Consider the following 25,484-nt stretch of genomic DNA (forward strand, 5'->3'; position numbering starts at 1 on the left):
GTGGAGAGTGCGCTGTGTGTGAATGTGTTGTGCGAGTGAGGGATCAACATACAGATGGACTTAGACAGATAGATAGCTCATTACGTTGGAAGTAATGCGGGGTGAACTTATTTAAACATAAAAGATACAGAGTGGGCATGAGGGAGGATATGTCGAGTTCTTTTCACGAACTGGAGAGACTGATGCAAGTGAACATAATTACGAGATTTCCGGACAGTCATTTAAGACTGAGAGGCGCAGGAACTTCTCGCAGTTGGCGATGAATCTATGCAATTGGCCGTCTCGGAATGTTGTATGTTTCATTGCGGGATATTTGAAGGGAACTCGACATTGAGTTGTGTGGCAGGATCCAGGGCCTAAATCGTCTAAACCTGCACATATCTCGTTGGGTTGATAAAGTCTTATTGTCGTGTTTTTTTTCAGTTGTTGATTCTCTACGGAGTTCTCCAGGAATGTCGTGCAACGCCAACACAGCGTCAAGCGCCATTCTGTTATTGCATACAGAAACAGGAGAGATCCGTGGGCATGAATATAAAGACTGACATTGGAAAGACAATTTCCGGCGAGTGACAGTAAAGCGGAACGCGCACAGGTGGAGGACAAGGGAAACTGCAAGAATTTGGGACAAGTTCTCATAGTGGCAGGAAAACAGAAACAGCAGATGGGCTGCAGATATATCCAACTGCAGCGGGAAAAGTGGGGGTCGACACAAAAGCTGGAGTTTTATTGCGAGGCCTTAACTGGCTTCCATCGTTGTGCGATAGAAGCACGCGGTAATAAATTGCAGATTCACTCAGCTGCAGCCCCGACGTGGTTAAAATGGTCACTTCTGTTCGGCAGAAAATCACCATTGTAATATTTCCTCATTGTGAACCCGGGCCTAGATATTGCAATGAGCAGGGTGTATCGTGGTAACTAGCTGTGTATCATAGGTGCAGCTGAAAGTCACCATCTCTCCTTCTGTCCTCACTGTTGAGGACATCGTCTGAATGACAGAATCTCAAGGACGCGAAACTGAAAAATATTCTGAAATACAAAACTGTTAGGACAACATGCGTTAACAATTCAGATTGAAACCCCGTTCGAGAAAGCAGACTTGCTCGGTAGGCTCTTACCTGTTAACCATGCTGCGCACAATCCAGATAACAATGAGCCAAGCCTCGCCAAGAATGAGTGTGGATCTCTCAGAAGCGCCTACGGTTTGTCAGGGCGGAACCAAAAATTATCGATCAGCTGCTGGACAACTCTTCAGACAACCAGTGCCCGGCGCAGTATGGAAACCTCAATGGGAGGGACAAGTACTACGATTACCAATGATGCAGAAAAGGACAGTGTCTCTTGGGATATTCGGGACTTCGAGAATGTAAAACCGGGAGTGAACGCCGTCAATTGTTCTCGCAGAGCTAGGAACCGTCACACACCATGACGAACATGCGATCTCGACCCATGATCACAAAGGGAAATGAAAAAAATCGTGTACTGTTAAATAAACAAATTTATGCTATATGCCGCCTATTCTGTGCTTCTGTTTGCAACAGAATTATATTGTCACAATTCATACCTCAACTTATTTTTAAGCCCATTTTGGGTGAATGGCGTGGATAATTTCCTATCCCGCAGCCGTAAACTCTCCCATTAGCCAATATCCACATTATTGGAAGTATAAGCAACATTTCATGCTGATTTCAAAGAGTATATCGAGATGGTAATATTCACAATTCAGAAAAAACGCCGTTAAAACACCAACCTGAACTAATGGATAAAGTCATTTATATACTCACTGTACCCTGGTTTAATTTGTTTATTGTTTTACAATTTCTGGTATCTTTCTCTGACACTTTCCTCTGTATATGGAAAGCGCCCTCCTCCAAGCCATGATACCCAAATATTTTCGGAAGAGCTCATAATATTGCAAATAGTGAGAGGGTGAACATATTGCAAAATATAAGATCCTGATAGGGAACGATAGTGGAGATTTAGAGTTACTTTCCCAAGCAAGAGAGTCTTGAACAAGTGAACAGAACATGGGACGGAATTAGGGATCAGTAATTTGAAACTTCTGGCCGCAGGAACTTTTTCTCGCCAAGGGTGGTGAATTTATGGAATTGTCTACCTCGGAAGGTCAGGAAACTGTTTCAATTGGGGTATTTAAACATAAATAGACAAATGTTCGAAAGGACCTGTAATTGTGAGTCTATAAGAGAAGAGAAGTGCAGGTTCCGCGGTAGATCAGCCGTGATAATCCGGAATGGACCGGTTAGCTTGAAGGGCCCAGTGGCCTCCTCCGGCACCCATATTCTTATGCTCTTACAGTGTTGATGTTGTACATGTGTCAGCCTTTGGTATCCTTCGGGGTTTCCCGCAATTTTTACCATTAATTCTTTCCTGCGTTTCACACGTGACTGATTTGCCGGGCGCTAATTGGAGTTTCCATCACTCAGTATGGATTCAGCTTCGATATTTCGGTTCATTTGCTGCTGGAAATTCAGATGCGCTCGCTGATAAATTGAGGATGGCAGCCGCTGGGAAATGAGCAAAACCAGAGATTGGAGGTCGGGGCGCGGCCTGTAAATTTTCTCAGAAATAGACCGCGAGTGGCGCACCGCGCCAACCTGTTGTGAACATTCAGATATTTCACAGAAAAACAGCAGGGAGCAGATTTCATGAATCTCAAGACAGATATTTGAAAGAAAATTTACAGCGAGTGACACGAAAACCACAGGGGAACCGGCACGGAAGAAGGACAAGGGAAACTAAAGGAATTTGGCCGAGTTCTCATAGCAGCAGGAAACCACAAACAGCAAGCTGGGTGAAGGTGCATGCAGCTGCAGCGGCAAAGCCGATATCTGCACAGGAGCTGACGTTTTTGTACGGATGGTTCAGTCGTTTCCATCACTGTGCTGCGGAATGGCACAGTAATACTCTGCAGAGTCGTTTTGTCGAAGCCGCGAAATCGTCAAACTGGCGACTTTGCTTGAAGTCTGGATCCCGAAAGAGAAACGATCTTTAGCAAAATCTTCTTTCACCTCAGCACCTTCTGAATATTTCCGCACTATGAATTCGGGCATCAGGTCTGGTCGTTGCCGGTACCAGTACAAACGGTAGTAGCCCGCTGTAGTATCATAGGTGCAGCAGAATGTCACGGCCTCTCCTTCTGTCTTCCTTGCTGTAGACAGCGTCTGTGTGACAGAATCTCCATAACTTGGATCTTAAAAAAATATATATTTTCAAGTAAGAAAAGATCACACGGCGGGTGTTCACCATTCAGGTCGAAACACCTTTAGAGAAAGTAGACAAATTGTCTGCTGCGCGATTACCTGTCAAGCATGTTCCGTACATAATCCAGATGATGAGGAATCGCATTTTGTTTACAAATGATGAGTTAGGGTATTTACTCCTCAACGAACTGCGGTCAGGCTTCAGGGCGCTGTCGCTTCTTCTGTTTGTGAGGTTGTTCCTGTAGCGAGGGTGGGCGGGGCGTAAATTTCAACGTACGGGAACAGCTCTTCCGACCAACTCCGCCCTTCACTCCCCGCCTACCACCATGTTCCCCAGCTGGGACACAGTCAGTGTTCTTTTAGGGGAACGGATCCGCTTTCAGGGAGAGTGTTGGGAAATAAACACTCTTGGTCATTGAAACGGCGAAATCCTGGAACTACTGAGGCCGGAGACATCACAACAGCAAGGAACTAAGAGCGCTGGGGAAAGTTAGGCATCAGAGAAGACACTAGACACTGATTGCCTATTGAAACGTGCTTACTGGTTAGAGTTGTCCTGAGTTACTGACAATATCCGCACAGCCGTTGAATTTCAGCAAAGGGATTAGATGCTAAATTACTCTTGCTTATTCCCCGTACAAACCTTACTCGACAGATACATGGTATATTTAATCACATCCACAGAGAGGATCTTTGGGGATAACGGGAGAGGAAGAACTAGATGGGCAGAGAGATTTGTGTGTGTGTGTGTGTGTTGTGTGTGTGTGTGTGTGTGTGTGTGTGTGTGTGCGTGTGTGTGTTTATGTGTGTGTTTGTATATGTGTGTGCGCTCGCTAGTGTGTGTATATGTGTGCGTGCGTGTGTGTGCGCGCGCGATTGAGAGAGCCATCAAAAGAGACAGAGGCAGAGAAAGAGAAAGAGAGAGGGGAGGTAAGCTGGGAATTCTCAATTGGTTAGACTGCATCTGCAGAGGGAGAAACAGCGTAAACGTTCTACGTCTATGAGTTGAAACGTTAACAGTTGAAACAATGAAGTTTTTAACAGCCAAATGGGAATGGGTGGTATGTTCCAGCGTGAGAGAATTAAATAAAGACATATGGAGAAAGTGAGAAATACTTAGACCGTAATTACTCGATGTACTTCTCCAAGAAATACATATGAATGATAGAGAGGCTGATTGGTCCAAAACCATATGTAGAAAAGAGAGACAGACAAACAGACAAAATACCCTATTGTTGGATGATACATCTGCATAGTAAGCCGTCAAATATCTACATTGTGGCATGGACTCAAAGGGAGAACGGGACAGAAAACACACGATTAAGTTGGCTAGATTTTTTTTCTTACGTTGTACACCTGTGAGTGCTTTGTGGATATCGAAAGTTCCATTGATGTCAGCGAGCTCTCGTCAGCCAATTGCTTCAGAGCCCTAGGCCAAGTACAGGGGTCTTCCTCTATCAGATTTGGCTTGCCCATTGAAGTCAGAGGGTAGTGGTCGATGAGATTTATTCTGGCTGGAGGTCTGCTACCAGTGGTGTTCCGCAGCGATCCGTACTGAGACCTCTGCTGTTTTGAGACATATAAAAGAGCTGGATTAAAACGTAAATGTGTGTGTTCGTAAGTTTGCAGACGATACAAAGATTGGTGGTGTTGCGATTAGCGTAGAAGACTGCTAAACGAGGCAGCGGAATGTAGATCAGTTGCAGATATGGGCAGAGAAACGGCAGATGGAATTTAGCCTGGCCAAATGTGAGGTTTTTCACATTGGGATATCAAATGTAAAGGGACAGTACACTGTCAATAGCAAGAACCAAAACAGTGTTGATGTACATAGGGATCTGAGGTACAAGTCCACAGCTCCCTGAAAGTGGCTACACACGTTGATAGCAGTTCAGATGTTAATTACATTGATCATCAGCGAAAGGCAGCAGATCTATGGGAAACTTCCATGCATTCACTGTGCAAACCTCTCTACTCGGCGAGTCATGTAGGTTTAATCCAATTATTTCGGGGTATATTGTCTGCTGCGACGCGGCGCCAAACGGATTTTATCCCACACAGTTGCTCGCTTCTCATAACCTATGTGCTTTACTTCCAGGCTCGATCAGGCAGTCGGCGATACAGTTTGCCCAAACACCGCTGAGGAATATCAGTCTCTGACCGGCACTCGCGTTTTGTCACGGCAGAACGTCATTTTATGGTTTAGGTGTTGGACAACTCTTCAGAAAACGCGAGCCCGGCGCAGTGTGGAAATCTTAATGGGAGGGACAAGTATTTCGATGATGAATGCAGCAGAAAAGGACAATTGCTCTGGGGATATTCGGGAATTCGAGAATGTAAAATCGAGAGTGGACGGAACCAGCTGTACCCGCAGAGCTCGGAACCGTCACACACCACGACGCACCTGCGCTTCCTGTACATGATCTTAGTGGAAAATACAGAAATTTCGTGATGGGACTGTTAAATAATCTCATCCATGCCATTTGCCGCCTATTCTTCAATTCTCTTTTCAACAGAATTAACTTGTCACAATTCATAACTCAAGTTTGTTCCATTGAATGATTCCTGCGTTTTACAGGTGACTGATTTGCTGGGCGCAACTTGGTATTGGTATTGGTACTGGTTAAGTATTATCACTTGTACCGATGTACTTTAAGAAGCTTGTCTTACAAACCGATCGTACAGGTCAATTCATTGCACAGTACAGTTACATTGAGTTAGTACAGACTGCATTGATGTAGCACAGGTAAAAAAAACAATAACAGTACAGAGAAAAGTGTAACAGCTACAGAGAAAGTGCAGTGCAATAAGGTGCAAGGTCACAACAAGGTAGATCGTGAGGTCATAGTCCATCTCGTTGTATAAGGGAACCGTTCAATATTCTTATCACAGTGGGATAGAAGCTGTCCTTAAGTCCAGTGGTGTGTGCCATAAGGCTCCTGTATCCTTCCCGATGGAAGAGGAGAGATGAGCGAATGTCGCGGGTGGGTGGGGTCTTTGATTATGCTGGCTGCTACACCAAGACGACGAGAGGAAAGAGTCCGAGGAGGAGAGACTGGTGTCCCTGACGCGACGGGCTGTGTCTACAACTTTCTGCAGCTTCTTGCGGTCTTGGGCAGAGCAGTTCCCGTACAAGTCGTGATACATCCAGATAGGATGCTTTCTATGGTGCATCAGTAAAAGCTGGTGAGAGTCAAAGGGGACAAACCAAATTACTTTAGCCTTCTGGGGAAGTAGAGGGGCTAATTAGCTTTCTTGGCCGTGGCATCCACGTGATTTGACCAGGACGGGCTGTTGGTGATGTACACTCCGAGGAACTTGAAGCTGTCAACCGTCTCGACCTCAGCATCACTGATGTAGACAGGTGCCTGTACACTGCCCCCTTTCCTGACTTGAATGACCAGCTCTTTTGTTTTGTTGACATTGAGGGAAAGGTTGTTGTCATGACAACATTCCACTAAGCTCTCTATCTCCTTCCTGCACTCCGACTCATCTCTGTTTGAGATACGGCCTACAACGGTGGTATCATATGCAAACGTAAATGGAGTTAGAGCAGAATCTGGCCACACAGTCATGAGTGTATAGGGAGTAGAGTAGCGGGCTGAGGACGCATCCTTGTGGAGCACCAGTGTTGAGAATAATCGTGCCGGAGGTATTGCTGTCTAGCCTCACTGATTGCGGTCTGTCTGTTCGAAAGTCAAGGATCCAGTTACAGAGGGATGTGTTGAGTCCTAGGTCTCGGAATTTGGTGACAAGCTTGCTTGGGATTATTGTATTGAATGCAGAGCTGTAGTCAATAAACAATAGTCTAACGTATGTGTCTTTACTGTCCAGATATTCCAGAGCTGAGTGGAAGGCCAGGGACATGGCGTCCGCTGTAGACCTGTTTCGACGATAGGAGAATTGAAGTTGGTCAAGATTGTCTGGTAGGCTGAAGTTGATGTGTGCTATGACCAACCTCTCAAAGCACTTCATTATGGTGGATGTCAGAGAAACTGGTCGGTAGTCATTGAGGAATGTTACCTTGCTTATCTTTGGTACCGGGATGATAGAGGTCTTCATAAAACAGGAGGGAACCTGAGATTGAAACAGGGAAATGTTGAATATGTCCACAAATACTTTTGCCATTTGGTCAGCACAAGGTATAGGCAAGCGGCCCGGTACACCATCTGGGCCAGGTGCTTTCCTCGTGTTCACTCTCCGGAAGACTGATCTTACGTCTTCCACTGAAATCACAGGTTCGCTGCGTTGGTGGATGTGAGGGTGGATGGTGACAATCAACTTTCCTTTTGTTCAAAACGCACATAGAATGCGTTGTTCATCAGGAAGGGATGCGCTGTTGTTAGCTATGCAGCCCGACTTCGTCGTGTAGCCTGTTATGGAATGTAAGCCCTGCGATAACTGGCGGCTGGTCAGGGACTCTATTTTGAGTTGGTATTGCCTCTTGGCATCCCTGATAGCTTTTCGGAGGTCATTCCTCGATTGCTTGTACAGATCAGTATCACCAGATTTGTGTGCAGCAGTCCTCTCCTTCAGTAGGGAGTGGATCTCCCGGTTCACCGATGGGTTCCTGTTTGGGAACACCCGTATTGTCTTCTTTGGTCCACAGTCCTCCACACACTTGCTGATAAAGTCTGTGATGGTGGTGGCAGACTCATCAAGGCTGGCTGCTGAATCTTTGAACATGGACTAGTCCACTGTCTCAAAGCAGTCACGTCGGAGCTCATCTGCTTCCTCAGACCAGCACTGCACGACTCTGTTTCCATCGCACAGTGTGGTCTGAGCCTCGGTATTTCGATTCATTTATTGGAAATTCAAATGCTCCAACTTGAAAATGCGATGGAAATCGCTAGGAAACGAACACAACTCTGGAAGTGGGAACGCCGTTTATACGTTTAATCAGAAAGAGACCAGTGACGACCAGTGGCGCGCGGCGCCAAGCTGATAGCATCATAGAGTCAGTCAGGTCCCGGCCCAACCGGTCCGTGCCGACTAAGGATCCCATCAAGTTCGTCCTAATATCCTGAGTTCGTGCTGTATCACCCTGAGATCCGCCCCTCCGTGTACTTGTCAAAAGGATTCTTAAATGATTGTATTGCCATTATTCATGTATCCTGATGTTTTCCGATGTAAACATTCAGATATTTCAGAAAGAAACAGGAGAGAGCAGAGGTCAGGAATATAATGACAGACATTGGAAAGGCGTTTCCCAGCGAGTGAAGGTCAAGCCACAGCCTAAACCGAATAGATCTAGGATTAGGGAAACTGAAAGATTTGGAACGAATTGTCAGAGTGGTGGAAAACCACAAACAGCACGCAGGGTGCTGAAGTATCCAGTTGCGGCGGGTAAAATCGAGATCTGCACAGAAGCCTGAATTTTTGTACGAGGGTTTAACTGGTTTGCATCACTGTGCACTTGAAGAATACAGTAATAAACTGCAGAGTCGCTCAGCTGCAGCTGGGAGATAGTTAAACTGGTGATTTTGCTTTGCTGCTGGAGCTGGCCAGAGAAGCGAATTTTGGCAAAATCTGCTTTATCCTCATTGCCATTGTAATATTTCTGCAGTATGTACCTGGGCCTTTCGCCTGCATGTTGCAGGTACCAGGGTAAATTGTGGTACTCCGCTGTAGTCTCATAGGTACAGCGGAAAGTCACCGTCTCTCCTTCTGTTTTCACGACTGACAACAACGTCTGAGTGATAGAATTTCCATGAATCGAATCTGAAAAATATTTTCGGATAAAAAATGATTAGGCTGGTTGGCGTTCACAATTCATGTCGAAACCCCTTTCGAAAATGCAGATGACCTGACCGTTGCGAAATCACCTGTCAGGCATGCCCCGCACACAATCCAGATTACGAGCATTTGCATTTTGTCTGTAAAGAAGGGGTTGGTGTATTTTCTTCTCAACCCACTGTGGCCGAGCTTAAAGATGTTCTGTCTTCTATTGTTTCTTTTAGTGGTAAGATGGAAATCAGCCAATGAGATCCGACCTTTCGACAAGTCCCACCCTCCACATCTCTCCTTCTCACCTATCCCCATCGAGGGCACAGTCGAAATTGTTTTAGGGGAATAGTTCCGGTTAGAAAGACCGGGTTGGGAAACTATCACTCCTTGTCATTGTCACGGGGACAGCTCGGAACTTTCAACGAAGGCCAAAGACATCATGAGATCAAGAGACTTTGAGAACTGGATCAATACATTTTTCAGTGCTGTTTTATCTAGCACCTTGACTTCCCGGTGAGGTATGCTTACTGGTTATCCGTGTCTTTTAGACAGTACCTATTCTGAAAACCCCGTCGAACCGCAGCTGATGTATGGTTACGAAACTACTCTGGTGCGGAGTCCCCCATTTGAATCGTGCTAAATGGATCATCCGATACAGAAAGAGGGTTAAATTTAAAAGTGCGGTAGGGGTAGGAAACTAAGAGGATAAGAGAGACTGAGGGAGGTGAGTTGTTTGTGTGAGAGTGTATGTGTGTGTGTGTGTGTGTGTGTGGTGTACCCGCGCGCGCGTGTGTATTTGTGCAAGATGAGGGAAATAGGATGAAGAGGGTGAGTGTGAGAGAAAGAGAAAAAAAAACAACAGAATCGGACGCAACCCCTCTGCAGACGCAGGAAACATGCAATAAAGCAGCAGATAAAACTGCTGGAAATTCTCAGTTCGTGAGGCTGAATCTGTGGGAATAGGAGCAGCGTTAACGTCACATGAAACGCTAAATGTAGTATTTAAACAATAAATAGAAATGGATAGCTCGAGCTGCTGTGACAGAATCAAAGAAAGAGATGGGGAGAGTGAGAAATACTGTGGCAGCAGAGGCAGAGCCCCAGTTACGGAAGCCTACCGTTGCTGAGAGCTGTCCGTAAAGCGATTTTTTTTCTGTAAGTCCAAAAGGAACAATTTTAATTATAATCGATTAACTTGAACATTTTATTTACTAACTTCGCCTGTGTGGTTACAACGGTACAGATTCACAGAGTCCCATATTCAATGACATACATCGATGACCTTAAAGTTTCATTGTCTTTCATTGTTTTATAAATAATGTCAAAGAAGATATTTAACATGTCAATTTTCAAACGAGATCTCTTAAGTGAACGGACAGTTGCATTCTTAAAGACAACATATCTTTATCTCTTTGATTAATGCGGGACGGTTACATGTAAATAGTTGTTTTGGTTGTGTTTTGAATTAATTAGCTGCTTTTCTTTTTCCATCCTGAAGATGTTTTCATTTCTGTAATTCCTGTCTTGAAAAATGGAAAGAAAGAGAAAGAGCGACAGAGACTGTGAGAGAGAGAGAGGCAGAGAGAGTGCGTCTGTGTGTGATAGAGAGGAGAGCCAGAGAGAGTGAGCGAGTGAGAGAAAGGCAGAGTGAGTGAGAGTGAGATAGAAAGGCAGAGAACATGAGAGTATCTGTGAGTGAAAGCGAGCGACAGGGAGAGGTACATCAAGAGAGGGAGGGATAGCGTGGGGCCACCGATTATTTATAACTGATAATCCACAGAGTAGAGAGTCGCAATGTTTCATATGTAAAACGTGACGCAGCACGGAAGCAGGATCTTCAGCCCAATTCGTCCACGCCGACCAAGGTACATAGCAAGCTCCCATTTTCCTGATTTTGGCCCCATATTCTTTGAAACGCCACTTGTTCATGTCCTTATCCAAATGTCTTTTGAATATTGTTAATGTATCTGCCTCATACACATTCTCTGACAATTTATTGCTCACATGCATTGCCATCTCCATGAAGAAGTTTGCCCCATCAGGGTCTTTTCAAATAATCTTCCACTTCTCAGCCTAAGTCTTTTGTCCTACAATGTTTAGTTTCCATTTCCTGGGAAAAACAGACTGTTTTCGTTCTTCCTATCTATGCCTCTCATGATCGGTAACTCGGACCCTCCACTCCTGGCAACAACCTCGTAAATTTTCTATGCACTTCCTGTTTAATGCCGTATTTCGTATAAGACGGCGATAAAAATGGACAAAATACAGCAACGTCTTGTACAACTGCCATATGACATCCCAACTTGTATGCTCATTGACCTGACTGATGAATGCCAACGAGGCAAACAGATCCTTCACCACCCTGCTCCCTGTGATTCCGCTTTCAGCGAACTATGGACTTATACTCCTGGGTCTCCCTGCTCAAATGCACTCCCAAGGGCCAGACCACTAACTGTGTAAATCTTAACCTGGTTTGACTTTTCAAAATGCAACACTTCGCATTTATCTGAATTGAAAGCCATTTGCTATTTGCCAATCCTTGGCCCACTTACCCCAGCTAATTAATATTTCCCGGTAATATTTGATAACCTCCTACACTGTCTATGATAACATGTATTTAAGTAGCATCCGCAAACTGACTTACCATGTACATTCTAATCGTTTATAGAAATAACGAAGAAGCAAGGTCCCTGCATCAACAATTGCAGCATGCCCCTGGTCACAGGTCTAGTCCTAGAAACAACCTGCCAGCATCGCTCCCTCCCACTGAGCAAATTATGAATCAGGTTAGCTATCTTTCCCAAGATCCCATGCGATTTAACATTCCAGACTAGCCTGACATGCAGGGTCCTGTTAACAACCTTACTAAAGTCCATATAGACAATGCCCACTTCGAAACCTCATCTGTGCTCTTGGTTACCTCTTCGAAAATAAAAGCTTATTGGACGCGATTTCACACACACAAAGCCGTGTTGACTAATCTGAATTCGACTTTGCTGATGCAAATGTTGACAGATCCTGACCATCAAAATCCCCTCCAGTAACTTGCACACCATTGATGTCAGATTCACCGGCCTGTAGTTTCCTGGCTTGCTTTGCTGCCCTTCTTAAACAATGCTGCAACATTAACCATTTTCCGGTCTTCCGCAACGTCATCTGTGGCTAAAGATAAAGTAAGTATCTCTGCCAGGGCTTCCACAATTTCTTCCACAGCTTCACAAAGGGTCCGAGGATGTACTGGGTAAAGCCCTGGCAATTTATCCTCCTTACTGCAGATTAAGGCTGTCAGTTCCTCCTCCCTGTTAATTCTCTGTGGCCGAAGACATCCTTACACGTTTTTCCACAATTCTTTGGCATCTTTATTTTTTTCACAGTAAACCTGATGAGAAAAAAAAACAGCATAATATCGCTCATCTTCTGTGGCTCCAAACACACACGGTCATGCTGATCGTTTTGGCGATCTAATTTTCTCCCCGGCCATCCTTTGTCTCTTAATATAACTGTAAAACATCTCGGAATTTTCATTAACCCTGCCTGCCATCTCCTCTCTTTTTTTGCCCCCTCATTACCCTCTTAAGTGTACTTCTACACCTTATAATCATAGAGCTATTCGTCTGTTCCAGATTGTCTCAAACCACTGTAAGCCTACTTCGTTTTCCTCAGCAGAGCCTTGATGTCTCTCGTCAGCTCCGGTTCCATAAATGTGCCAGCCTTGCTCTTCACCTGAGCAGCAACCTGCTGGCGCACGAGTTCTAAAAGCCTCCGACTCGCCATTTGTTTATTTATCAGTAAAGAATCTCTCCCAATAGAACCCTGCAAGATCCCGCCGAATGCCTCCAAAATAGGCCCGGACCAGTTTGGAACCTAAGCCAAGTGGACCCGTCATAACTTCCTTCATAACTGTTATAAAACTAATATAATTATGGTCACTCGACACAACGTGCTCCCCGACCGACACTTCAGTCACTTGTTTTACTAATTCCTTAAGACGAGGTCTATTGTTGCGCCCACTCCAGCAGGCCCCTCTACATATAAATTACGGAAACCTTCTTGGACACATTTAACAAATTCCAATCCGTCCAATCCCCCGCTCCGAATGGCCCCGCCAATATTAAGGGAAATTAAATTCTCCATTGATACAACCCTATTATTCTTACAACTATCAGCAATATCTCCTCATATATCTTCCTCTAATTTCCGCTGACTGTTGGGGTGGGGGCTATGGTATCGTCCGATTATTGTGACCATCTTCTTCCTGTTTCCAATATTCTACCCATATGGCCTCACTGGATGATCTTCCGTGAATATTTTCTCTGCTGGTATGTACTCCCTCATCAAAAAGCCAACCTCCTCCTCTCTTACCTATACCTCTGTCACGCCTGTAGTATCTGCATCCTGGAACATTGAATTTCCAGCTGCGAGTTTCTGCGGCCACGATTCTCTTACGGCAATAATATCCAGTCCCCAGAGCCAATCCATGCCTTCAGTTCACCCGCCTTTCCCGTTAAACCCCTTGCATTGAAATAAATACAGTTTAAGCCAGCGTTTCGTCTCCCTTTCTTATGCTCCTGACCATCGTGATGACTAAAACTTCATTCCCTCGACATACTGTTTCCCACCCGATCTCAGCAGCCTCTGCACTTCTCAGGGACCTAACCCTGCCAATCTCGTTTAAGCCCTCTAGGGTAGCAGTAGCAAATCTCCATGTCAGGGTATTTGTACCCCTGCAGTTCAGATGCAATACGTCTTTCTCGTACAGTTGACATCGACACCAGAAGAAATCCCACTGATCCAACAACCTGAATTTCTGCCCTTGCACCAGGAGATTTTAACTTCCTTAATATTGACTGGGTCACACATATATCTGGCCTATCTTTATGTTCTTGCCCTCATTAACACATGACACGGAGAAAACTTCCCTTGAACTCCTGCTTTTAACATTTTTCTTCACTACCTTTTCTCCCTCCGCAGGACCTCATCCATTGTTTCTCCCAGTGTCGTTTGTACAAATGTGTACAACGACCTCTGGCTGTTCGTCCTTCCTCGTCAGAATGTTCTGCAACAGCTCAGACGTGCTGAACCATGTCGCCGGGATGTAACACATATTTTGCGGCCTCGGAATCTCTTCTGTCCTCCCAACTGGCGAGTCACTTATCACTATCGTTTTGTTTGATTTTATACTTTCCCGCTGAGCAACAGAGGCAGTCACCGTGCCACAGAAATGATTGCTACTGCCACCTCCTGTGAGGTTATCGCTATAACAGTACACAAAGAGGTATATCTGTTGATGAGCAGAATATCAGCTGAGGAACCCTGCACTGTACGCTGCTCCCCTTGCCTTTCCTGGTAATCACACAGCCATCTTCTGCCTGTACCGTAGCTGTGACCCCCTCCTTAAAACATGATGATCACAGCAGCCCGGATAATCCTGCAAGTACCAACGCCAGCTCCAGTTCCTTACCGCCGGCAACCACTGGAAGTCTTCCAGATGTCCCATATCACGCAGGAGAAGAATGCTACTGCCCTTACCAAAAAATAAGCTGTCGGAATAATTCAGACGGTCAAGCAACATCTGCGTAGGCAAAGGTATATTTGATGTTTCGGGTCGAGATTCCGTATCAGGACTGAGAGTCTGGAGGGGAGGCCGCCAGCATACAGTGTTCAGGAGAAAGGTGGGGAAGAAGCTGGCGTGGGTTCAAGAAGGGTTGAATGGGCAGATAGGGCAGCGAGGGGTGTATACAGCGACGGAGACTAGGATGTGATAAGCGGAGGGTGCAAAAGGTTATAGATCATGGAACCTGATGAAAAAGGAAAGTCATGAAGGACCAGGTGAGTTGTGTGTGAGTGGGTGATAGGCAGATGGAATTAAGTGGGTGAGGGGAAGGAAACTGAGTAACAGGGAGCGAGGGTGGTTGAATAGGAGATGGTTTACGGAGGATCTCGGTGGATCATAAAGAGAGAGAAAGGACAGATGGTTCTCGTGTTGCTTGAAATCAGAGTATTAATGGTTATGCCTTTGGGCTGTATACCGCCTGGGCGGAGAATGAAATGCTGATCCTGTACTTTGCGTTTGCCCTCACTCTGGCACTGGAGGAGGCCGAGCGCAGGTCAGTAGTTTCACAGATCTTAGGTCTGTAACCACGAAGTGAAGTCCACCCTTGACTCAATCTCTGTTGACATCATTCTACATTTAAACTACTCTCCTTCCATTCTCTGCCGTGTCAAATTAGAACTTGCCTGTGTCATTTCGTTGCTTCAACATGACCTGAATCTAACTTCCCTGGGCCCGATATTTAGGGAAAAACTAGACAGGACAATCTCCGTTTTTACTGCGCGTCATCATGGTTTAGTCAATCCAACACCATTACTTCTTTACCGGTTTACATACTCTTTTATTTATCCCCAGTGTTACCAGATATGTATCAATAGCGGCTGAATTAGTGGCTAATAATTGAACGAAGAAAATCTGTTGCAGCAGATCATAAGAAACCACGATGCTTTGAATAAATGAAAGGGATGGACGTAGAATTTGTAAACAGTCCCTTTTTTGCAAGTCTAATCAAAAACATCACTTCAACCGATCTCATTCGCATATCATCTGCTGTAGAATTTCACGAGAAGAGGAGGGCTTTTACATGATTCTAAGCTCAGGGAACTTTCCCGCGAAAAAAGATAAGAACATCTCTTTACGGAAAATAATGACAAGATGGCGACTTGGAATCATGGAATTTCAAGGAATAGACTGGGCACAGAAGAACAATAATAGGGGAAGATTTTGGGTTAATCGCTTGTGACGGTATTAATTCATCCATATCATAGAATAGGGCTTGGTGGCGAGGAACTTACAAGGAACGGCAGTCAAAATCTATCGCCTGCATTGATAGCCGTGGTTCCTTCATGTTACCTTCTGAGTCAGAGTTGGAGGGAGAGGTACGTGTGAGTTAAATATATGGTTGTAGTAGTCAAACTGCATAATATTCTCAAAGTGCAAGTGATATTTAAGTAGTCTCTATTTTCACGCAGCATATCACTTCAGAAAATCTTTTTCTAGATCGCTATAAAAGTTTGTGAGCTAATTTCATAACAGTATTTAATCAAGTAGAATAAACTTATAAAAGGCTTCGTTATTGTGGTTCTTTCTGTGTACTGAATAGTATCGTCCCAGTCAGATTGTTTCATGGTGAACTCAGGGAATACGCAGAAGGGAGAGTGAACTAAATCACCTGCCACGCAGTAATGCACATGCGCGGAGGACAAGAAATGGCTTAACCGACAGCACATGATCCTGTTAAGATCTTCCGACAAGGATTCCTGGATGCTACCCTTGTCCTAAAATTGACTGCTGTCGAACAAGAACTGCTGGATCAATTTCGATGGCAATAGAGTCGGTGGCTTGTGAAATGTCCTTCGAAACGACCCAATCTTATCTTACGTTTGAATCAAAGATAATTAACGGAAGTTAATAAATCCTTCTCTGGCAGGAAGCCCTATAAGAAAAGTTAGGATTTGAAATGAAAAGTTCTCATATATCTATTTTGACACTGTATTTTATTTGGCACCACAAATTCACAACCGCGAGTATATTTTCTATTTTCTTTCAGGGCACCTCTTCTCAGGACTACAGTTGAGAATAAACTTTAAACCATGCGCTGGCACACAGCAGATGTCCGAATGAGCATTATATTCCTCTTTATTGTCGGAATTTGAGACTATTTTCAGTCACGCGACTATTTGAAGTATGTTCTCATCAGATTAAAGGGGTATTTAAGTGTACGCTTCAATTGCTCTCTGAATTTCGTCTGCGTTCCGACGTAAATGCAGGTGTTGGTGCAGGAACTGAGAAGCTGTAACATGTATCCACTTCCTTGGAGAATAAACTGCGGGTCATTGGAATTGGAACCAGCTGTATATAACTTGTTGAAAATTTGCACAAATAAAAAGTACACAACATACGTTAACCACAACAGGAGAAAACTGCATGAGATGGCGAAGAGTAAAATAATGGACTTTACTCTGCTCTCCATTTCCGGATCTTTCTGATTGTCTGCATTGCTCGCGGCACGGAGCCTCTTGTGGGCTCTGCTGGCGGCCAGAATGTTCCTGACTGTCAGAATGTTGAACAGCAAAATCAGGAGGAAAGGGAGGCAAGGATTTGAAATGCGGTCCAACCAATCATAAACTTTCCATTCAATGAAATTATAAACGGATTTTCTTATGCTGCAGTACCAGGGCACGTTGTTTATAATGGTCATAGGCTCGTACAAAAAGTAGAAAGGCACGTTTTTCAAACAGCCCGGCACGGAAATTGTTGCAGTGACGATAGCCGCGGTTCTCTCGCTGCAATATCTTTCTTTCAATTGCTGGCAGCAGATGGCGACGAACCGGTCGAAGGTGAAAGCGACCGTCAACCAGACGGAAGTGTCTCTGGACGCATAACTGAGCGCAATAACGAGACTGCAGGCTGGGGTGGTGGACAGGAAGCTCGTTGGGAAATAAATGGCCCGAAGTCTGTTTAATATCACAGCGGTCATGATGACCAGGAAATCCGTCACCGCCATGAGCAGCAGGTAGCGAGTGATGCACTTCGAGAGGCCAACTTTTACTTGTGATAGTATAACAATCGTTACGAAGTTAGCTGTACAGAGGACAAACAGAAAGATCGGTTCGTAATTAGCACGGTGTCCACTGCCATGAATCAGCATCGTTTTTGGAAGCTGGACTTAAATTCGCTGCTTTGACCGTTGATTCAGCGATTGAGGGTGATCTGTTCACTGATGGGTATTGTGTATGCAATCGCAATATTGTCAGAATTAGACAGGGAACGGTGATTATAAAATAATAGATAATATTTAGCTCAGGAAAGTTCAAGTGTTTGAGTAGAAGTGGAACAATAGCGATGACATCAAATTGACAAATGACATGGAATACAATCAATATGAATAACGGGGAAAAATAAACTGAAGAAAGAGGCACAACGACAACAAAATATGGAGTTAAAAGAAGTAATTAAGTAATTAAGACACAAGGCAAGTTCCAGAAGGGGCACTGATGCAGTGAATGAGGAGAAAGTATAAAGAAGTTCACACGCAATAATATGGAGGGAATTGCAGCCACCAGCAACTGTTCAAATTATAACGAATCTACATCATTCAGTGTTTGAATTCCTTTTGCTTTTGTTGGGCCGAATTCTGTTTTCTAACAGGAAGAAAACCGTCTCAATATCCATCAAGAGCGTGGCAAAGATCGGACACCGTTTCCTCTGAATTGACATCACAATGATGATGTGAGTGGTTTGCGCCACCGCCTGGTAAAATAGATTCATTGCCGATGGAACTTTCTTTGGCATTGAAGTGACAGAACAAGAATCTTGAAAATCGTTAATTGCATAGGAAAAGTGAAAGAGTCATCCAGCCAGAAACCAACAGCCCGCATCCATTTAAAATGAACTGCGATCAACAACAGGGCAGGGAAATGTCACAGGAACTGCAAGAAAAAACGATAGCCCTTTAGATAAGAAATGCAAATGAGTATTTAACAATGGTATTGGGATATTTATCCACAGCCGTACCGTTCATTCGAGGCTACAAGGATTAGAAAGATGACCAGTTTAAAAGCAAAACAGAAAAAAATACATTGATTGCTGGAAGTTCATGTTGGATGCGAGGTCAGTTAGCATCTGTGGAGAGATAAACAAAACGTGATACAGAAATTAACATGAAATAACGTGGTACGTCATGGAATTTATCATAGGATTGTTATCATTGTAGACTTTGAACAGAGCATTTTGCAACACCGTCCCCTACATTTATCCAACTGAGTTCACGGTAAATTGGAAGAAAGCCAGACTAACATGGATCCGAATGTTGTCCAGGCATTATTAAACTGATTTCGAAACAACGATTTTAAAGCAACATTTTTCAAAGACTTCCACGATACCAAAGGAAAAGTTCCTCCTGTATTATATGAAGAGAAAAGGTTTGGAAAATGTTTCCTCGAGTTAAAAGACTTGATTGAATACATATTCCATGAAATGATCACAGCAGTACAATCGCGACGAATTGGAACAGATCGTCGTTTGCAATGTAAAACGGTTGAAATGTAAAATTAAAAATTACTACGAACAAACAGATACGCAGCGATGAAGTAGTCCAACATTGATTGTGCTCCCATTCGCCCTCTGCCGCAGTTTACCTGGAATGCCAAAACTGCAAGGGCAGTATAATAAACTGCAAAGGCTGGTCCATTTCCAGGTGCATGCATTTTCCGCAAGGACGATGTGCTGTTAAGCTCAGTCTCCGAAATGAGCAAAGTGATGCATGTATTTATGTCTGACGTTAACCTGTGGAGCGGCAAGTAACATGGAACATCAGACGTTTATTTTTTCGGAAAAAAAACAAATTAAGGCAGTCGTTTTCACGATAATTTTAATTAATCCAATTGAATGAACTTAAAGTCATAGCTCTCTGTTTAATATTGAATAGATGCTTATTTAAGATAAACCGCAGTGAATTAAGGTTAAAAGAGAGGAAACTTTCGCAAAATTGATACGAATGTACGCGACTGATGGCGACAGCGGTGTCTCAAATAACATCCATAGAGGTTCTGGATGAAGGGGACACTTGCCAAAGTAAAGCCAGTGAGATTTAGGCTGAAGGTGGACTGTAAACCGCTTACTGTAACTGTGCAAATGGATGTAGCGACGGAAATATTTGTCGTTTCAGCTTGAAGGGATAGTTCAGTGAGTTTTTCAGGGTCGGCATTGGGATCATTTTTCTTAAAACTCAAACGTCATCTGGATTTGGGTGTACAAAATACAATATCCAAATCTAGGGGCTATTTTAGAAGTGATACCATAGCAGAGCGATCTGCAGCGCCATGTGCAAAATCAGTTCTAAGAGCAGCATGGTGGGTTGATAAAGCGCTCAAAAAGCCTAACGTTTATAAATCGAAGCATGAAGTGTCAAAACAAATCACATTGAAAGTTTACATAATGCCAGCTCGTCCACAGCTGAAGCATTCTGTCCAGTGGTTAACGTCACATTTTAGGCAAATTGACTAGGAATTTGATAATGTCGATGGAGCGAGAATTTTGCGATTCCTCGCCTCAGTGCAGACATGCCTACAAATGAAAGTAAGAACGTATGAAAAGCACAGACAAAGAACCTATTCCTTTGGTACATGTGTTAAGGATCGCAGAGCAGAAAGCGCAAGCGACAGACAAAACAATCACGGCCATATTTTTCGCATGCATTTTCGAGATTGGGGTGTTCGTCAGCAATGCCGGCACTTGTTCCTCAGCCGTACTTTTCCTCGTGTGGGTGGTGGCGAGACGGCTTCTTGAACCGCTGAAATCCTACTGGCGAAAGTATTCCCTTGGTGTTGTTTTGCAGGGATTTTCAGGATTTGGACCCAACTGCAATGATGGGCGAGGGCCATATTTGCAAGTTACGATGTTGAATATCTTTGGAAGGGAAGACCTATAGGTGGCGATCTTCCCTTATACCTGATGCTCTAATCATTCCTCGTGTTCGAGGCGGATTTTTGAGGCAGTAGCGGATCACCTACTGTAATTTACAGATGGTTCACACTGTAGCAACTATGCGCAGCTAGTTCATGAATTTTGATGGTAGAATGTACTACGCATGTTAGTTGTGGGGGTGGCTTCAATTGTGGACTTCAGAAGAGATCTGGATAAGTATCTGAAATAATGTAAATTGCAGTGCTGTGCAGAGCATGTTGAGTGCGGATCGAACGAGATATATTGGCCCGCTTCCCCGCTTCTTTGAACTGACATATTGCAGTAAGCGCCGGAACACCGCCGACTGTAGGTAAATGGGACAGAAACCGACTTTCTGGAGATTCAGTTTCGATATATGGGATATGTAAAGATAAATTGTATGATGGGTCCGCATGAAAACTGATGGGAATAGGTAACTTACAATGGTTGAACAAACTGCAAAGCAAGGAGGAACCCAACGGGTCGTGCAGCATTTATAGAGGGAAATAAGCAGTCCATGTTTTGGGTAGAGACCCATGATCATGACTGGAAAGAAAGAAAGGAGATACAATTGTTGATTTCGGGATTGAGGTTGCACTGTGTCCTGTCGGAGGAGGAGGTGTGCTTTATCGAGGTTTGGAAGAGATTCAGTGGAACTGCGGGGAGTCCGGAGTTTTATTGAAAGAGTGGTATATCCTCAATGTCACCAGCAAAGATGCAATGACCCGAGCCACTGCATGCGAAGACCCGTCGGATGACACATTTGCCTCTCTTCTCTTTGCAATCTTTCGCTTTGCCCCGCTCTCCGAATCTGCAAAAGTTAGTTCAGAGCTATTCAATGCCCTTTGGTTTTTAGCCTTTTAAATATAGAACATAGAACAATTACAGCACAATTCAGGCCCTTCGGCCCACAAAGCTGTGCCGAACATGTCGCTACCCTAGAAATTACTAAGCTTACCCATAGCCCTCTATTTAAACAGCTCTATATACCTATCTAACAGTCTCTTGAAAGACCCTATCGTATCAGACTCCAACATCGTTCCCGGCAGCCCATTCCACGCACTCACCACTCTCTGAGTAAAAAACTTACCCCTGACATCTCCTCTATATCTCCTCCCCAGCACCTTAAACCTATGTCCTCTTGTGGCCGCCAATTCAGCCCTGGGGAAAAGCCTCTGACTACCTACCCTGTAAATATCTCTTCATCTTATATACCTCTATCAGGTCCCCCCTCATCCTCCAAGGAGAAAAGGCCGAGTTCCCTCAACCTGCTTTCATAGGGCATGCTCCGCATTCCAGGCAGCATCCTTGTGAATCTCCTCTGCACCCTCTCTATGGCTTCCACATCCTTCCTGTAGTGATGCGACCAGAACTCAGCACAATATCAAAACAATGCACCATATGCCTTCTTAACCACAGAGTCAAACTGCGCAGCCGCTTTCAGCGTCTTATTGACTCGGACCCCAAGATCCCTCTGATCCTCCACACTGCCAAGAGTCCTACCATTAATACTATATTCCGCCAACATATTTGACCTCCCAAAGTGAACCACTTCACACTTATCTGGGTTGAACTGCATCTTCCACTTATCCGCCCAACTTTGCATCCTACCTATGTCCCTCTGTAACCTCTGACAGCCCTCCAAACTATCCACAACACCCCCAACCTTCGTGGCATCTGCAAACTTACGAACCCACCCCTCCACTTCCTCATCCAGGTCACTTATAAAAATCACAAATCGTAAGGGTCCCAGTACAGATCCCTGAGGTACAACACTGGTCACCGACCTCCACTCAGAATACGAACATTCAACAACCACTCTTTGCCTTCTGTGGGCCAGCCAGTTCTGGATCCAAACTGCAATGTCCCCTTGGAATCCATGTCTCCTCACCTTCTCCATAAGCCTCGCATGGGGTACCTTATCAAACGCCTTGCAAAATCCATGTACACTACATTTACGTCATCGATGTTTTTAGTCACATCCACAAAAAATTCAATCAGGCTCATAAGACAGGACCTGCCCTTAACAAAGCCATGCTGACTATACCTAATCATATTATAACTCTCCAAATGTTCATAAATCCTGCCTCTCAGTATCTTCTCCATCAGCTTACCAAGTTCTGAGGTAAGACTCACATGTCTATAATTACCTGGGCTATCCCTGCTCCCCTTCTTGAATAAGGGAACAACATCCGCAACCTTCCAATCTTCCGAAACCTCTCCTGTCTCCATGGACGACACAAAGATCATCGTCAGAGGATCCCCAATCTCCCCCCTCGCCTCCCACAGCAACCTGGGGTACATCTCATCCGGTCCCGGCGACTTATCTAACTTGATGCTTTCCAAAAGTTTCAGCACCACCTCTTTTCTAATATCTACATGTTCAAGCTTTTCAGGCCACTGCAAATCCCCACTACTATCCCCCATATCTTTTTCCGTGGTGAATACTGACGTAAAGTATTCATTAAGTACCTCTGCTATTTCTTCCGGATCCATACACACTTTTCCAATACTGCACTTGACAGGCCCTATTCTTTCAGATTTCATCCTCCTACTCTTCACATACTTGTAGAAACGCCTTGGGGTTTTTCTTAATCCTGCCCGCCAAGGCCTTCTCATGTCCCCTTCTTGCACTCCTAATGTCTTTCTTAAGTTCCTTCGTTTTAACCCTTGTACTCTTCCAGATCTCTAACATTACCTAGCTCTCTGTACCTTTTGTATGAGTTTCTTTTCCTTTTGACTAGATTTATTATAGCCTTCGTACACCACGGTTCCTGTATCCTACATTACTCCCCTGTCTCATCGGAACATGTCTGTGCAGAGCTCCACACAAATATCCCCTGAATATTTGCCACGTATCTTCTGTACTTTTTCCAGAGAACATCTGTTCCCAATTTAATCTTCCAATTTCCTCCCTGAGAGCCTCATAATGCCCTTTACTCCAAGTAAACACCTTTCCAGCCTGACTGGTCCTATCCCCCTCTAGTGTTAACGTAAAGGAGATAGAATTATGATGACTATCACCAAAATGTTCACCCGCTGAAAGATCTGATACCTGACCAGGTTCATTACCCAATATGAAATCAAGCACAGCCTCTCCTCTTGTCGGCCTACCTACGTACTGTGTCAGGAATCCTTCTTGAACACACGTAACAAACACCACCCCATCTAAATCCCTTACTGTCTGGAGATGCCAATCGATGTTTGGGAAATTAAAATCCCCCATCACAACAACTATGTTATGCTCACACCTTTCTAGGATCTGCTTCCCGATCTGCACCTCAATAGCCCTGTCACTATAGGGCTGCCTATAAAAAACACTTGAGCTTTCTTCATTTTTACAGCCTCGAGTTTCTTTGAGTAACACTAATAATGCATGTGTTTGCTGTTCATCCGTTGGGGTGAAAGCGGAACATTTCCCTTATAAGGACAGTAACTTTAGCCCAGAATGGGCAGTTCCGTTTACCAACACCCCGCTCCCCACCCACAGATATCGGGACCGAACGCAATGAAAAGGGAGCACACTGGGTACTGGAAGCACATTGATGACGCGAGGCAATAGAACGGATCTCTTTACATCTCCAACCCAGATTCTACAGAGGGAACTGACACCATGCGGCTTCTCGTCAGCTGGATTGTGTGGGGAGCGTTTCTGAAAAGTAATTGTGCGGCAAATGCATTTCACTTTCCCCTTTCCTTGGGAAACATGCTATGAATCTGAAACTTCAAATTCCGTCAGTGTGATGTTTTCATGTTTGTATTTTTTTTTCAGATTACAGTCACGGACAATCTGTTACACAGCAGAAGCCCTCAGAAGTAAAGGTAGAAGGAGAAACGGTGGTTTTAAAGTGCAGCTACGTCACCAACTCGGATAGCTATAGTTTATTCTGGTATCGACAGCGGCGAGGAACACAGCCTGAGTACATTGTGCGCAAAGACAACGATAACGATGAATGGAAAGCCGAATTTGCCGAAACACGTTTCTCTGTCGAGCTCAGTATAGCGAATAAATTCATCAGTTTGAGCATCTCGGGGCTGGAACTCAGTGACTCTGCCGTTTATTACTGCACACTGAGCCACACAGTGATGGAGAGCAATTAAATCATCGTACAGAAACTCCAGCTCCTTATGAAGCCGGATACAATTCTTAAACAGGGGTGTTTGCGGTTTCCCAACATCCTGAGCATTTGCTGAAAAGTCGGCTTCATTCGGTTTGCGCAGGTGCGCTGGTGGTTTCATTGCTTTTCGCTGGAAGCTGTCCACCCTGATACTCTGCCGTTTGATTATTGGACGGTGTTCTTCCTATTATCTGCTCAGTGTCTCTGTTTGTGCACCAGCTTGGAAACGAAGGTGCTCAGGTTCCCGACATTGGGGAGAACCGGTTACCCTCACTGTTTCTCTTTCGAATCTTTTTCCCGAATTCCTTCTTGCAGATCGCCGCTTCGTTGCGGTTATTTCCTGGCGACCATGGTGACTACATAACCATTAATTGGTTCCTGAAATTTACGAGAAAACAGAGCTGAAATAAACCCACGCCACTAGTGGGCGAGACTTGCCACACATCAGCTAAGAGAGGCTGCAAGGGCCCAAATTTCCGTCTAACGGGAACAATAGAAACAACTACAAATGCGACCAGAACTTCAGTTGCAACAACAAATACACCCAAGTAATGAACAACAATTTTTTTCCCGCGGCACAATTGACGTGGCCCATGAATTCCAAACAAAACAAGAGAAGTGTTCGCAAACAAAAATACAACTGAACGGAAATTTCGTATTTCATGAAATAGTACAGACAACCTCAAAGCCGCAACACTTCATAAACCCGAGGTCGCTCAAATCTCATGCCTCTGTTTTCATTTACGTAAGTGAAACGAATAGGATTGTCAGTAAAACTGAGGTTACCCTTCCTGAAAGAAAGATCGCTGTCGCCGCAGTAGAACTGGACTGAGTAGACGTAGATGATCACATGCTTATGAATCTCGCCACTAATTTTTGTTTCCAAAATATTTGATTAAACAATGCAGTGTGATTTACATTTCT

The 25,484-nt window shown here is 44.4% G+C and overlaps 2 gene segments (V, D, J or C); both read right to left on the reverse strand.

Annotated features, from left to right (window-relative positions):
* Positions 1–2,879: 2,879 nt before the first annotated feature.
* Positions 2,880–3,363, reverse strand: LOC127576456 (T cell receptor alpha variable 38-1-like). The segment is given in 2 exon segments: positions 2,880–3,208; positions 3,318–3,363. Coding segments are annotated over 2 exon segments (375 nt in total).
* Positions 3,364–8,505: 5,142 nt separating this feature from the next.
* LOC127576457 (T cell receptor alpha variable 1-2-like) lies at positions 8,506–9,089 on the reverse strand. The segment is given in 2 exon segments: positions 8,506–8,939; positions 9,044–9,089. Coding segments are annotated over 2 exon segments (480 nt in total).
* Positions 9,090–25,484: the final 16,395 nt, after the last annotated feature.

The sequence above is a fragment of the Pristis pectinata genome, chromosome 12, assembly GCF_009764475.1.
Source record: "Pristis pectinata isolate sPriPec2 chromosome 12, sPriPec2.1.pri, whole genome shotgun sequence".
In the NCBI taxonomy this organism is placed as follows: Eukaryota; Metazoa; Chordata; class Chondrichthyes; order Rhinopristiformes; family Pristidae; genus Pristis; species Pristis pectinata.